The sequence below is a fragment of the Capsicum annuum genome, chromosome 2 (assembly GCF_002878395.1).
Source record: "Capsicum annuum cultivar UCD-10X-F1 chromosome 2, UCD10Xv1.1, whole genome shotgun sequence".
Taxonomy (NCBI): Eukaryota; Viridiplantae; Streptophyta; class Magnoliopsida; order Solanales; family Solanaceae; genus Capsicum; species Capsicum annuum.
Window position 1 is genome coordinate 135,072,535 of NC_061112.1, and position 16,033 is coordinate 135,088,567.

Sequence of the window (16,033 nt, forward strand, 5' to 3'; positions counted from 1 at the left end):
TAAGAAGTTGCTATAACTTCTTGAACAAACTAAAAAGGAACCTAAGATAAGAAGGAATGAATTTATGTGACTGAAGAAAAGAAAGTGATATAAGCTAAGAATGCTAATGATAAATGTACATGTTTTGAGTTTCGAGTTCACACTTTAATTACTTCTAACAGTATTTACAGTTAACGACTGACATATAACTTCTTTATATCTAACATAGGAAACAACGATTTAAAAGAAGAGGTTATGTTATTCAAATGCCACACCAAATTGATATCTTTAATCAAGCATATGTTAAAAGCAATACTTCGAGTTTCACAAAGATCGTTAGCTGATGAAAACATAAGCGCTAAGTGCTTACGTTCACCCTCGAAAAAAATCATAGTACAAGAAATAGATTTCACAACAATTCAAAATTTTCTCTCCTAAGCATCTACTCCCAACTCCAAAAGTAATGTGTGGTTTACTTTATTAGCCACTGGACCAACAAATTGAATCGGACCTGTAATAACAAACCACCAAATATAGTGAGATGCAATGCTCCAATTTTCCGAAACGCGTGGCGTATTAGGTGACAGCATATTATTAGTGATAATCAACTAACCAATGCTTCACACACTTTGATTCATAAACCAAATCAAAACTCAATAAAAGAAGGTTGTTACAAGGAATATACCTGGGTTAATGTATCGGTTGTTTAGAGCCCATTCTTCCCTGTTTGAAGCAAACTTCTTGAATGGAGCACCTGAATATACGTTGCAAATTAGTCTTCTACACTTGGATGCCCATTCAGTAAAATAAGAAGCAATTTTTCAAACAAGGAACACCACAAGAAAAGAACAGAAGTTGTTTTATATCCGCAAAGTTCTAACCTTCAAGCTCCACCATAGCCTTCTTGATCACCGGCTTGAACTTGCCTGTAGAATTAAATGCATTTTCAACATTTAGAGTACGAAGAAAATGAAATGCCGCAGCAAGGACCTATATCGGGGTGAAAATTGATGAAAGAACGAACAAGTATTGTACCATGTCTCCTCTCCACATCCATCAATGCAGTGAGTGCTGTTCCACCAACGGTCCATTCTTCAACTGGAGCAGCCAAATTACCAACCTAATACACAAGGAAATCAAGGGTGAATTCAATACAATAGCTTACTTGTGAATTATAGGATATTCCAAAATGACTCGCATAGGTCCAAATAGTGGCTCATTAGGTAAGTATAATAATACATCTGATAAAACAGTTTGGAACTAAACGATTTTATAGGAGAAGAAGCACATACCGATGATATCAACCCCGTCTTCCCACTTTGAAGCAGCGCTCCTGCACCATACCCCAATGCGTAACAGTATGTAGAATCAAAATTGGATGGCAAGCCACACCTTCCTTCATAACTGGGGAGTGGGACCAATATTCAGTTCTATGACCTCATTTTGTATAATATGATGTTCACGGTACGACGCAAACAGAAAGTAGAGCAATGATAGTTGAGGCAAAAAGCGTACCCAAAAAAGTGGGACTGTCCTTTAAATTGAGCATTGTATGCACCCTTCTGCTTCCTCTGATCCAACTCAGTTTCAACCATTTGAATAAGCATTTTCTCAGTTTCAATTTTGGCAACCTGCAGAAGTACAACCCTACAACTTGTTATCAAATTGTGTAGCATAGAGTAGAATGACTTTAACCATGATCAATATTTACCTGGACATTTCCATGTGGATCTCTCTCGAGCAGCAGTTGTTCCTGAATAGCTAGGGGCAACAAGTCAAAGAGCTCAAGGCACTGGGGAGTAAGTTTCTTTTTCCAAACACCGGCTTCATCCACGACATCATGTGCCAATATTTCATTTAGTTCTGCAATGAGTTGCTGAACCTGCAAAACACCACTAGAAAATCAGACCACAGACAACCTGTTACCAAATGGTTTACCAGTATAAGGGAAAAGAATAGTTTGACCAGAAAAAAATTAGAGCAGAACTTCAATTGACGACATTAGCTTTGCCTGTATGCTGTTTTACCTCAGGAATGAAATCTATAAGTCCTTCGGGTATGAGAATAACTCCATAATTGTAACCTGACTCTGCACGCTTGCAGACCACATCAGCAATGTTGTCCGTAACATTCTTAAGAGTCAGTTTCTTTGCAAACACCTGTCAAATCATGACTAGTTTGAGATACAGTTGGTTTGGAGGTTTGTTAAACTAATGGAATGTGAGAAAGCAGCACATAACTACAGATTAGTGATCAAAGATTTCTTCACTTTCTCAATGGAAGTATGCCAAAGCAATTACATAGTATTAATTACTTCATGTGCACCTTAAATTATCATTTTGATACGGTGCACCTTAAAATATCTTTGTTCTGTTCCTCCTTCCTTTTTAAATTTTGACCCCGCGTTGTATGAATTAAAGTAATTACGCACTTTCGGATCAAGAACGCATTTGAAAGCAACATGCAAAAACCTTTAGAAATCACACCAAGTGAATTATATCTAAAACATAGAGCACTATTTCCAATAAAATGAAGCCATTTTTTATTAGTATTATTTATTTATTCTTTGATAATGGTAACATCTGATGCCATTATTATTCAAGATAAGCAGTCATGTACTTTTCTTATTTGACCAGAAACATAGGTTTATATTTTCATGAAAGATTTTTGGTGTGGAAGAGAAGTGATAAATTATGAAAGATACCTCTTCTCCAATCAAAGTAATGTTTGGATGAGTTTGCAAAGCACACTCTAGAGTAATGTGTGAAGCAGCACGCCCCATGAGCCGCACAACTGTTACAAGTTAAACAGACAAGGTTATGATATTTCAGACCGCAATGGAGTAGGATGAGACCTTTGTGACATTTGAACTGCAACCCTTTAATGCCTTAAACACAATTATATCTCATGAAGTCCACCAACATATCAGAATTTTCGGATGCTAGATATACAAGAGCAGCGATGGTTAACACATAGAATAACGTTAAGCCTTTTTAAAAAGATTTATCAGCAGTTGAGAAAATAAGTTCAAATACAAATCAAATGAACAGAAGATGAATTCAATCATTAAGATCAGGCAATTCCATTATGTGAAAGCAGACATCCTTTAAATGTTCCTACCAAGATGAAACTCAAGCTGGCAGATATTGCAGGTAAAGAAATATCACTTCCTCCACCCAACAGTATTTGTCCACTATTGACTTGGCACACATGTTAAAGAAACCATAAATAATTGGGGTAATTTTACTATATCACCGTTTCAACAACAACAACAACATCATACCCAGTATATTCCCACAAAGTGGGTCTGGGGAGAGTAGAGTGTACGCAGTCCATATCACTACCTCGGATGAAGTAGAAAGATTTTTCCAATAGACCCCCGGCCTAGGACAGATAACAAATATAACAAAAACATAGACGCAAACAACAAACAAGGGGTGGCACACCGCCAGATACTAAAGAATACAAGACACCCACAAAGTAATATTTATAAACTGGTTATACTAAATTATAAACATCATCAAAACACCACGAACAAGAGGCTACAAGAAACTAGAGACACCAATCCAAACAAAGCACTCATTCCTACTATTCCGAACGTACTCCTACCCACTAGCCTTCTACCCTAATCCGCGTCCTCCACACCTTCCTATCAAGGGTCATGTCTTCTATAATCTATAACTGCCCCATGTCCTGCCTAATCACCTCCCTCCAATATTTCTTCGGCCTACTTCTACCCCGCCTAAAACTATCCATAGCCGGCTTCTTCGGCCTACTTCTACCCCACCTAAAACTATCCATAGCCAGCCTCTCACAGCTCTGAACTGGAGCATCCACGTCCCATGTCCGAACCAATGCAACGCAAACTATATCCCCTTTGAATATAATAAATTTAATGCCTTGAGATGTAGGAAGTATGGACTGCGTACATTTTACCCTCCCCAGACCCCCACTATGTGGGAATATACTGGGTTTGTTGTTGTTGAGAAATGCATTGAATGATGAATAGTATTCAATAGCAAGGATAAAAAGGGTAGAAGAGGGTAAATTATCCATTGATTTTCTAAACTGGACAAGTATTGTTGGACATCTATTTTTAGTATAGTGGACAAGTATTGTTGGACAGAGGGAGTAAATGCTAGAAAGATAAAGAAAGAAACAAAAGGTAATTCTTACGAGTGGATACACTTGGATATAATACCATGGATTTTTGTAAACTAAGCGGACAGTTGGTAACTGTTCCAAACCAGTGAAGACACATGGCATATGGGGAAAGCAATGAAAATCCAAATATCTGGAGGCTGTTCTTTCAAAATATTTAGGTTCAAGAAACAATGTTCTCTCCTGTATGGAGCGACTAAAACTGTTCAACTAATCGACAGTATAATAATGTCAAGACCGTAACTGCTTACTGGAACCAAAAGGATAGACAATAATCCATTAAATGACACTCAAGAAACAGGTAAGTTGGAAGATTATGGTGAGAAAGAAAAAGAAGGATAAAGAATGTCGTAAGTCTTCATTGTAAGAGAAGCGATTCATCAAATCTCTTTCAGTCTGGTGTACTCACTGCCTCATGGATCCTCTCATAAGCTCTACTTTTTTTCCAATAAACTGCAACCCTCCTTCACCGCCAGGAACAAGATGAACATGCACTACATTCACGACAAAGAAAAACTTTGCCGGAGAATGATGGCACGAGTAAGCGCACTCATAGATAAAGAAGGCAGATATCTTTATGAATGAATTGATCCAGCCCCTAGCCAATAATTTTCTTTCATTAATTGACTGAGAAATTCATCTGGAGCCAAACCTTAGGATCAAGGCAGCCTAATGGGCCCACCCCTCTTCTCATCTCCACATAAATACCAGGCTTGGCTTGGGCTCAAACCTGTTCCCTAAGTCACATGTCCGTCAACCTTTACCACTTCAACTAAGCCCTGGAGGCACCACAGCCTGATTCAATTTCTTGGGGAAACCATCTAGCTTGGAAAAGATTGATTTCTTATATAATTATGATGTTGGTAGGAAAAAGCATAGTATCTTGATGAGTAATTTACATTACATACTAGAATCTAGTATTGAAATGAGACATGTGGTAAGAAGAGCTATGATGGAATTCATTTTTCCATATGATAAGACTAGTGAACTTACAATGATAATATTTTCCTGTTGATCGAGCATCTACCATGACATTCCCAATCATTTCTGCATATATCTGTACATAAAATGGAAATTAGTACTACATGAACCTTCAGGATAATATGACTACGAGAACATGCATTATCAATTTTAAAATTTCGAGCAGAAAATGAGGAGATCAGAATATATGGAAATATTATGACTTGAACAAATTCAAATATGGTAGCATTTGCAACCGAAGTGCTGAATTTTTTCAACATTTCTAGCATTAAAAGCATGTTATGCAATGAGAAAATTATTCTTCCAAGAGAAACTGATCTTCTGTTCACCAACCAAAATCAAATATATAACAAATATGAGAAAAATGATCATGCAACCACCAGAAGTCAAGATTTAAGTACATGCTCAACAGTAAGGTTTCAGTTTGTAAGTATCTTGTGTTTAAGGGTCTAATACACATATATTAGACTATGAGACAAGATAACCAAGACTAGCTGATGGTAAGCTTGAAATTTTAACATCATTGTCCAGATGACCAGATCACATTCATGCAGCTTCACTTTCTCTACTTTGTTAGACTTCTCTTTTGTACAGATGGAATGATTTCCAATCTTTATAGAGGAAAAAAAGGAAAAGCACTAATCAGAAAGAAAGAGTACCTTGCATGCCGTATCAAAGCCAAAACTTGTGGGAACCTCTTTGGATTTCAAGTCACCATCTATGGTTTTCGGGCATCCAATAACCCGAGTTTTCAAATTTTTACTTCTGAAAAAACACAACTACTTATTTAGCCCCAGCAATAGCACTGATTGAAACATCAAAAATGATCATTTCATCAGTTAATTATTATTTCTCATTTTATTTTTGGGCATCGTGTGTTACCTGAAGTTCTCAGCAAGAAGACAAGCATTTGTATTGGAGTCATCTCCACCAATTACGACCAGCCCATCTAAGTCAAGCTTTTTTGCTGTTTCTTCAGCTTGCTTAAACTGAAACGATGGAATTGGTCATCAGCTAAAATACTCTTCTTTTTTTTTATGGGTGTCATCAGCTAAAATACTTTTCTTGTGTAATATGCATTGCTAGATGGTTCAAAGAAAGTTCATAAAATTATAGAATCTGGTGAGAACCTGCTCTGGAGTTTCAATCTTGTCCCTACCACTGCAGATCATATCAAATCCACCCTAGAAGAAAGAATGTGAACTCTTAGACAATGTTACAGATGTTAAACTGGGAAGCAGATTGAAGTTCTAAAACATCTTGCTAACAGAAAAAAGTTGCTAGGCAACGTACCTGATTTCTGTATGGGTAAATAAACTCTGGCGTCAACACCACATACTTGCCCCTCATGACCCCAGCTGGTCCACCCCTGAATCCATACATTGTGCTTCCCTTGCAATGAGTCTGCAAGTAATCTACCATCCAAATATACAAACTTGATCAGAAAAAGAACGAGAAAAATCCGCAATAATTAAACTGACATAAGTTTCTCAATGATGATCTAACCAAAAATTCCAGAAATAACATTATGTCCTCCAGGAGCTTGGCCTCCAGATAACACCACTCCAATTTTCAAGCTCTGATTCATTGCAACGTCCCCAGAAGCATCGGGCACCAATGATACAGATGGTTGTCCGTATAAGCAAGGAAAAAGCTTTGCAATCTCCTCTGCAATCACCAAATCATCCTCAAATTTATCATACACATCGCAAACAACAACATGTTCCAAAAAAAGAAAAGGCTCTATAAATTTTATTGAGTGAATCGGTGCATAAAGACTTCAACAGTAAACTTCTAGCACTATGATTTATGAACTTCTTAAATCCAACTTTTTCAGGATTTGCTCATACTTAGTTGGCGTTTGCAAAATATTCGGTTGAAGTTGCCAAAGGAGTATTTGTTAGTTGAAATACTGTTTGGACATGCAATTAAATTCGTGAACGAAATCACTATACTTCACTTGAAATAGTCGTCAAACCAATATTTCACCAGTTCTGAAAGTCAGTATGTGCAAACATTGTTGGTCAAACTATTATTTGCCTTTTACTGAAGTTCAGAATTTGAAATACTGAAACGACACTCAGATGCCTACATGAGACCTTGAAAACCTAGAAGCTATGCATTCAACTCCCAAAAGCACAGTGAAGGGTTCAAGATGACCTAAGTTCTTTTTCTCTCAAGAAAAAAATGAACAACAATTCCACCTTATTCCCAATCTAGTTAAGGGTCGGCTATATGAATCCTCTATATCCATTCTATTCTATTTGGTCCATTCATCCTAATAATCCTAAATTATGCAGTTTGTATCTCTAGAAAAAACACAAACAATCAAGTATATGCTTTATTCAGATGAAGAAGCAAACTTTTAAGTTAAATAACTGATGCATCAAACATATGGTCAAGAGATCATTCATAACAGTATAGTAACTTGATCTATGACGCAAAAACATTGTAACTTCAGAATTTACAGTGCCAAGTGTGTGGAGAGAAGAGACTGCTCTTTTCAGAAAACAACACAAACTTTCAGTTTTTTCACAAAATAAGTAACAATAAAGACGCAAACTTTCAGTACAATAACTGATGAACTTAACACAAAGACTAAAAGATCACCTAAAGCATCATCGTAACTTAGCAGTAGAGTAACATGATTTATTGCAGTAGTAAATACTGCTATTTAACAATCTACTTAATACAAAATTGTATATAACTTGATCTATTCTCAAAATCAATATAACCCCATTATACCAAGTTAAAAACTAGCAAACTTTCAGCTGAATAACTTACGAATCGAATATGAAGACCAAGTCAAACAAAACGCCACGGTGAATTGATTTATTAAAAAATAAACATTTCAACACATGAATATACATACAGTAACTTGATCTATTACAGCTAAAGCATTGTAAATACAGCGTTATGCAAACAGTACAGTAACTTGATCTGCTTCAGTACAGTTGTAAATAATGCAGAACTAACTTGATCTATTACGGAAAAAAATAATGTAAACTTAGAACATACAGTTAACCAGCACCGTACAGTACTTGATCTATTAAGGTTAAAAAACAGTTAGGAAGAATGCCGAAAAATACCTGGATGACCGGCGGCAGAAGAAGCAGGGCCATCAACGACTTTGAAGGAAGTACCGAGAACGGAAGGAAGAGGAAGAGGATGATCTAAACGGCTATTTTGAACTTCACTGTAAACGGAAGCATATCTTCCGGTGCCCGAAGAGTTGACGGAAGAAGCTAAATCTCCGTTGTTGAGCAAAGAAATAGCGGCGGCGGCGGCCATTGAAATCGCCGGGAAAAAGAGTTGGTTTTGGGGATAGTGAGAGTGAAGAAGTTGAGGGGCAAATAATCAGATCTTTCGGAGCTCCCTATTTTATTGCTGCCATGTCCCTTTTTAAACTGTTAAAGGGCAAAATTGTCCTTGGAGACTCCGCCGGATGAGTCGGATAGGGGTATTTTTGTATATTAAAGTTTGGTAAAAGGGTATTTTTGTACATTCGTGTACAATTTGTTATGCCATTTTGTAAGGGATTTGCCAAACTACTCCCCTCGGTTTCACGTTACTTGCATGTTAACCTAACAAGCTCTTGACACGAAGACAACAACAACAAACTCAGTATATTTCCACATAATGGGGTATGGAGAGGGTAGAATGTACGCAATTCATATCATTATCTTTAAGAAGGTAGAGAGGTTGTTTTCGATAGACCCTCGGCTCAAGACAAAAAACATTAAACAGAAATATCAAAATCGTAGAACATGATACAAATAAAATAGGTACGACACTCGCAATTAGAGAAAAGAAAAAAGAAATACATACGTAAATCAATAACTAAAGTCATAAATAAATAGATAAATACATAAATTTGCCAACAAACGACAGCAAGTCCACCTACTTACTGACTACTACTACTCCAAACCCTTAGCCCTCTACTCTAATGTTTTTCCGTCATAACTTTCTATCCAGGGTCATGTCCTCTGTCAGCTGTAACTGCTCCATGTCACGTTTAATCACTTCTCTCCAGTATTTTTTCGGTCTACCCCTACCCCGCTTGAAACCTTCCAAGGCCAACCGATCACACCTACGAACTGGGGCATCCGTGCCCCTCCTCATCACATGATCAAACCATCTCAACCTCACTTCCCGAATTTTATCCTCCACCAACACCACTCCCACCTTCTTTCGAATAATTTCATTCTTAACCCTATCAGTCCTAGTAAATCCACACATCCAACGTAACACTCTCATTTCCGCCACCTTCAACTTTTGGATATGAGAACTCTTAACCGGCCAACACTCTGCTCCATACAACATAGCAGGTCGGACTGCAACTCTATAAAATTTGTCTTTCAGTTTGAGGGGCACCTTCTTATCGCATAAAATTCCCGAAGCGAGCCTCCATTTCATCCAACCTGCCCCATGCAGTGAGATACATCCTCATCTATCTTTCCATTCCCCTGAATCGTAGACCCGAGATACTTAAAACTATTCCTCTTGCAAACCACCTGAGAATCCAACTTTACTACCACCACCTCCTCTTGCCTCGAGTCACTGAACTTGCACTCCAAGTACTCCGTCTTGGTCCTACTCGATCGAAAACCTTTAGACTCCAGGGTGTTTCTCCAAATCTCCAGCTTATCATTAACCCCTTGTCGTGATTCATCAATCAGAACTATATCATCCGCGAAAAGTATACACCAAGACACCTCGCCTTGTATATTCCGCGTCAGCACATCCATCACCAAAGCAAATAAAAACAAACTAAGAGTTGATCCCTGGTGCAACCCTGTCAAGACTGGGAAATGCTCATAATCTCCTCCCACTATCCTAACCCGAGGCTTCGCTCCCTCATATATGTCATTAATCGCTTCGATATACGCCACCGGAACCCCCCTCGCCTCCAAGCAACTCCAAAGAACCTCCCTAGGGACCTTGTCATACGCCTTTTTCAGGTCTATAAACACCATGTGAAGATCCTCGTCCTCTCTCTATACAGCTCCACCAGTCTCCGCACAAGGTGAATTGTCTCCATCATGGAGCGACCAGGCATAAAACCAAATTGGTTCTCCGAAATAAACATAATCTTCCTCAACCTCTGCTCCACCACCCTCTCTCAAATCTTCATTGTGTGACTCAATAACTTAATACCCTGGTAGTTGTTGCAACTCTAAACGTCACCCTTGTTCTTATATAAAGGAATCATCGTGCTCCACCTTCATGTCTCGGGCATCTTTGCTGACTTGAAAATATTGTTAAACAAGTTGGTCAGCCACCGCAACCCTAACCTGCCATAGAACTTCCAAAAATTCACCGAAATCTCATCGGGCCCCGTCGCCCTACCCTTTCACATCTTGCGAATAGCCTCACTGACCTCCTCTACCCTAAAACGCCGACAAAAGTCAAAAACGCGACACTCCCCGGAGTGCTCCAACTCTCCTAACACAATACCTCTGTCCCCCTCATTATTCAAGAGTCTATGGAAATAAGACTGTCATCTATCCTTAATGAGGGCGTCGTCCACCAAAACTCTGTCATCCTCCCCTTAATGCACTTCACCTGATCCAGATCCCGATCCTTCCGCTCCCTAACCTTGGCAAGCCTAAACAACCTCTTCTCCCCTCCTTTCTTTTCTAACCCCTTATACAAACTTTCAAAAGCTGTTGTCTTAGCCTCCATAACAGATAACTTAGCCTCTTTTTTAGCTACCTTGTACTCCTCCCTACTCACCCGCTTCTCTTCTTCATCTTTACTCTCCACCAACTTAGTGTAAGTCGCCTTCTTCGTCTCCACCTTTTTCTTAACCTCTTTATTCCACCACCAATCCCTCCTATACCGGCCAGACCAGCCCCTCGAAAACCCCAACACCTCTCTAGCCGACTCCCTGATGCAACCAGCAGCCCTCTCCCACATACTGTCCACGTCCCCTCTGCATCCCACACCCCAACCCCTCCAACTTTGCCCCTATCTCTAAAGTACTAGCCGGATTCATACCGCCCCACCTAACACTAGGTCTACCCTTCCTATCCCGACGCATCTTAACCTTCTTGATAACTAAGTCCATCACCAGGAGTCTATACTGAGTCCTAAGAGTCTCGCTCGGAATTACCTTACAATCCTTACACAAAGCGCTATCCCCCTTCCTAAGCAATAAAGAGTCAATCTGAGTCTTGGCTATCCTACTACAGAAAGTAACAGAGTGTTCTTCCTTCTTTGGAAAGCTAGAGTTCACTACCACCAACCCAAAGACCCTTGCAAAATCCAAAAGTGCAATTCTCTCATCATTCCTAACCCCGAACCTAAAGCCCATATGCATGTCCTCGTACCCTAACGAAAAAGACCCAATATGCCCGTTGAAATTTCCTCCAATGAAAAGCTTCTCCGAGCTAGGCACACCTCTAACCACCTCGTCCAAAATCTCCCAAAATCTCTTCTTCTCCTCCTCGTTCCGACCCACCTGTGGTGCATACGCACTACAGAAGTTCAAAGTAGACCCCCCCAAGACCAACTTGATAGTCATAACCCTATCACTAACCCTTTTAACCTCCACTACCTGCTCCCTAAGCTCCTCATCCACTAAGATACCTACGTCATTCCTACGCCTATCGCTACCTGAACACCACAACTTGTACCCATCTACATCCCTCGCGTTGGAACCTACTCACTTGGTCTCTTGGACACACGCAATATTAATCTTTCTCTTCCAAAGAATTTTAACCAATTCTATCGACTTACCCTGCAGGGTCCCAGTGTTCCATGACCCTACCCTTAATCTATCAACTCTCTTATCCCTTCTTTTAACACCTCGCACTTCGCAAGTCGGGCCTAACCCATCCCCCGCCCCCTCCCCTCCCCCTCCCCCACCCCCCTCCCCCACCCCCTGGACCCCTAGGACATGACCCTAATCCACCATTAGCCAACCAAGCCACTACTCAAACACGGTACTACCAAGGCTAAAAACAACAGTAACAATAAAGGCACACGCAAAGCTTAAACTGCAACAAAAATTCAAACACAATAGGTGGTAGAGAAATACAGAAAATATGCACAGAAGGAAATCAGAAACAAGAAACAGGAAAATACGCAAGAGAACAAGCCCTTGAAAAATCATTAATTAAATTATATTTTATTAATAACATTTTAAAATTTTAAATTTATTACTGTACGTTATGTAATTAGAATTTTACATAAATTCTTTTTAATTATATAAACTAAATAAGTAAATTAAAATATCTATTTTTAGTTAAAGAGTGATCAGTCAAATTGAAACGAAAGGACTATTACTATTTTTTTTTGGTAATTAAATTTATTACTCTATTAATCACCAACCGACAATAATTACAAATCTAAGGGATAGTCTCACTCCACATCCCTTCTCAACTATAGACTAAATCAGCCTTAACACCACCAACAAACCAAAGATCTAAATCTAATGACTATTGTGAACTTACATAATCAAACAACCTAGCATTATCTAAGTTTTTCACTTTTTCTTTTATAATTTTTTTTTAGGTAGAGGTGGTTGGGACTTGGTGGAAAGGTGAAAAGGCATATTCCACTATTTTATGATTTTGTTTCATTTTTTGCCCTTCCTTTGTTGGTACTTTACTAGGATGGACATTTGAACGATTAGGAAAAATTTTAGTTTTCACAAAGGTGAAAATCCAAATTGAACTGAATTTCGTAAAGTTCAATTTGTTTCGATTCAATTTTGCAATTTATATTTTGTTCTATTGAGTTTTCTTAGTTGTGTGATTATTGGATTCGCGTTGTTTGTGACCTTACTATTATTTTGTTCATTGATTTCTTGTTGTATATCTATCATCTCTTCAGCAAAAATAATTGAAAGTTTAATAGATGGTTCAAGTTTATAACAAGATTGAATTTAGATGGCATATTTCGTGCATTGATTTCTTCTTGTATAGCATCTCTCCAGCAAGAATGATTGAAGGTTTAACAAATGGTTCAAGTTCATGAAAAGATGAGGCAAACTCGATTTGGGGACTAGTTATCTTATCAATGTAAATCTGCATATGAAGGCTTCCAAAATTGAATAGACTCTTGCAAAGTGATTCATATGTTAACTTCTTTCAACCTATATTTCTATTTTTCAATATTTGATACATACCATAGGTACAAATCACGAGGCCAAGGCACCTATAGAATTTGACATAAGGAAAAATTTATTTCTAGTTTACTCCATTATTTTTTTCCAATTTCTATTGCTAGCTCGCTTATGTATACTTAGATCATGCACGACTCTGAGAACATGTCTCTCTTTAAGGCTTCAAGAGGGGACTGCCTTCCTTGATCAACACAAAAATACTGCCAGCATCTCCTCTGGAAATCCTAAGCTCAGCATCCAAGTATGTTGTCAGCAACCATGATTGTGCATAGCTGTTGGAAATAGGAAACTTGATTGGTGGTTGACTTGAAATGGACTTGGCTACTGAGGTAGCTGTGTCCTGGACTGAAGTAATCAAGCCTTTGAAGGGGCTAAGATCAATCTTTTGTCCCAAGAATTCGACGTTCTCAGGCAACTCAATAGAATCTGTCAACTGGGGTGTTCCTATTATGCCTTCTTCGAAGTTGATCTGAACCACAAACACAGTATAACATGAGACTAAAATGATGACCATGTATGAAGAACGATGACAAGACTAGGAAAATGTTAAAGAGATAACAACCTGGAGACGTTTAGGACTTCTGACTTCGAACTTGGCATTGGTGCTAATGGAAGTTGTAGATAAAGGCCCAGCAAAGACAACAGAATTTTGGACGGTTAAAGTCTCAGCATCAATGGTCTGGGAAATCTCCTCAACTCGAACCGGAAGCAGATTTCCCCTTGCCAACAAAGGGAACAAACCAGAAAAAGATGTGTACCTGCAGTGTTTCAGTACAGAATTCCAAGTGTTCGTATGCCAACAAGCGCGAGTAATCACATATACACTGAAGCAAGAACATTTAACGTTCTTCGGGGACTAAACAATGTCATTGTCTTCATCAAAAGATAATGATGAGCTAGAGTACAACAAGGGACCAATTATGGTGGTGAAAAGATGCCACCTGCATTCTCATGACTAAGAAATTGATGCTCAAAGAAGGCTTTTCTCCACATCAAACTGCAATACTCCGTTAAAGATTAACAGAATCCAGCTTACCAAGGGGTAAAAAAAGGGCATCAAACATTAAGAAAAGAAGTTCTTTCAGAATCTATTAATCATCCCTAAATATTTATATCATCTGTGGTAGTAGTTTTGTCATGCTTTATATAATATCTTCTTTGATATTTTTTTTGCATGAGCCGAGGGTCTATGGGAACAGACTCTATTTACCTAAAGCAGGGCTAAGGTCTACCTACACTCTGAACTCTCCAGACCCCACTTGTCGGATTACAATTGTTATGTTGTTGTATTTAGCTGTGAACCTAGTGACTATTGCATATTAACTTGAAATCATTATGCGAACTCATAACCTCCAAATCTTGATCCACCTCTGAATAGTACTACTCTACTTTAAAAAAAAACTGTTACACTAAAGCAATATGCAGGTCCAAGAGGACCAAATCAAAAGGGTTTATCTTATCTTAGCATTTCTGTAGAGGAAAAAATTGGATTTCTCCGACAGACCAGTAATATGGACCGTGTAATAAAGCATATATTTTTCATGGTGCAGCTAAAAAAAAAAAAAGAACTTACGCAAGAATCCATTTGCCATTAAGAAGAGACAAGGCTTCAGTAGGTGCTGGAGTAGGGTTCTTCGATTCAAGCTGAGTAATAAGTTCAACGATCTCAGCCCTAGTTTCACTGCTAGCACTCAAACCCCTATTAGTTCCATAAAAAGAATCCGTCAATTGCTTCTTCAGCTTCTCCATTTCACTCGGCTCTTTTGGTGGTTCTTCCTCCACAACTGCTACTCCACCTGGATTTATTTGCTCCAGTTCCGGACCCCACTCATCTTCCTTGTCGTAATTTGTGGCTTGTGCTGTGAATTTTGGTTTTGGGTTTGTGAATTCTTTGATTGAAATTGATCTGTGTAGTTCAGTTTTTGATGGGAAATTTGGGGATGTGAGGGGTAAAGATGAAATTTTTGAATATTGGGATGTAATTTGGAGAGTTTTGCAAGGAATTTGATTGAGAGAAGAGATGGAAGCCATTGTTTAAGAGTGAATAAAGAAGGAACAAAATGATAATATTAACAGGGAAGCTTCGATTGAATGAGTGTTTATGTTGCAATCCTGTAATGATCGCGTTTTATACGAGCCAGGGCTTTAGGTTAGCCTTTGTGCAAAGACATATATACCCTCCTAAATTAGTTTTTCTTTTCTTTATTTCCCATCGGCTAAACTGTTTTTCTCTTGAGTTCGGATCGATTGGAAACAACTTTTCTACTTTACCTCTAAGATAGAGATACCAACGGCATACTATCTACCCTTTCTAGATCTCACTATGTGTGAAAACATATTGTATATCTTATTACTTTTGTTCTTTCCCATCGGTTCCCACATTATGCATTGTATCTACATTAAAGTCGGATTAAATTTGAATGCGGATATTGGAGGGCTCATTTTTCACTATAGCACTTCCTATTAGGGTTGAAGGAATCTCGAATTATCACACCACAACTCATATTGTTAATGTTAGGTCCCATGTCAGAGAAAGTGAGATCTAGGATTGATGGTTCAATTAAAGAAAAGGAAAAGAATATTGACGTAGCGCTTGTTTGGATTCGCTTTGGCTAAAAAAATATTAAGCGTAGCGCTTGTGTGGATTCGCTTTAACTTTTGACTAATAAGTTCGTTTAATAACTTTTGACTTAATTTTTACATTGTAGTGTAAAGGCATAAAGTGCTTATAAGCACCTTTCTTAGTTTATTCGAATACTAAAATTATTTAAAAGTTATTTT

General features: G+C 38.4%; 2 protein-coding genes across 2 annotated transcripts; both read right to left on the bottom strand.

The window, feature by feature from the left end:
• Positions 1-218: 218 nt before the first annotated feature.
• Positions 219-8,507, bottom strand: LOC107859631 (pyrophosphate--fructose 6-phosphate 1-phosphotransferase subunit beta). Its single transcript, XM_016704689.2, has 16 exons — positions 8,211-8,507; positions 6,628-6,789; positions 6,415-6,536; positions 6,252-6,305; positions 6,004-6,110; positions 5,781-5,886; positions 5,134-5,197; positions 2,684-2,772; positions 2,007-2,138; positions 1,691-1,861; positions 1,495-1,610; positions 1,272-1,383; positions 1,015-1,099; positions 861-905; positions 665-733; positions 219-490 (listed from the first exon to the last, which is right to left on the bottom strand). Exons 1-16 carry the CDS (start codon positions 8,410-8,412, stop codon positions 414-416), a joined length of 1,713 nt encoding a protein of 570 aa, XP_016560175.1. The 5' UTR covers positions 8,413-8,507; the 3' UTR covers positions 219-413.
• A 4,700-nt stretch (positions 8,508-13,207) lies between these two features.
• On the bottom strand, positions 13,208-15,285 carry LOC107859632 (light-induced protein, chloroplastic). Its single transcript, NM_001324766.1, is given in 3 exon segments — positions 13,208-13,721; positions 13,815-14,010; positions 14,826-15,285. Coding segments are annotated over 3 exon segments (969 nt in total). The 5' UTR covers positions 15,284-15,285; the 3' UTR covers positions 13,208-13,406.
• Between the last annotated feature and the right edge of the window lie 748 nt (positions 15,286-16,033).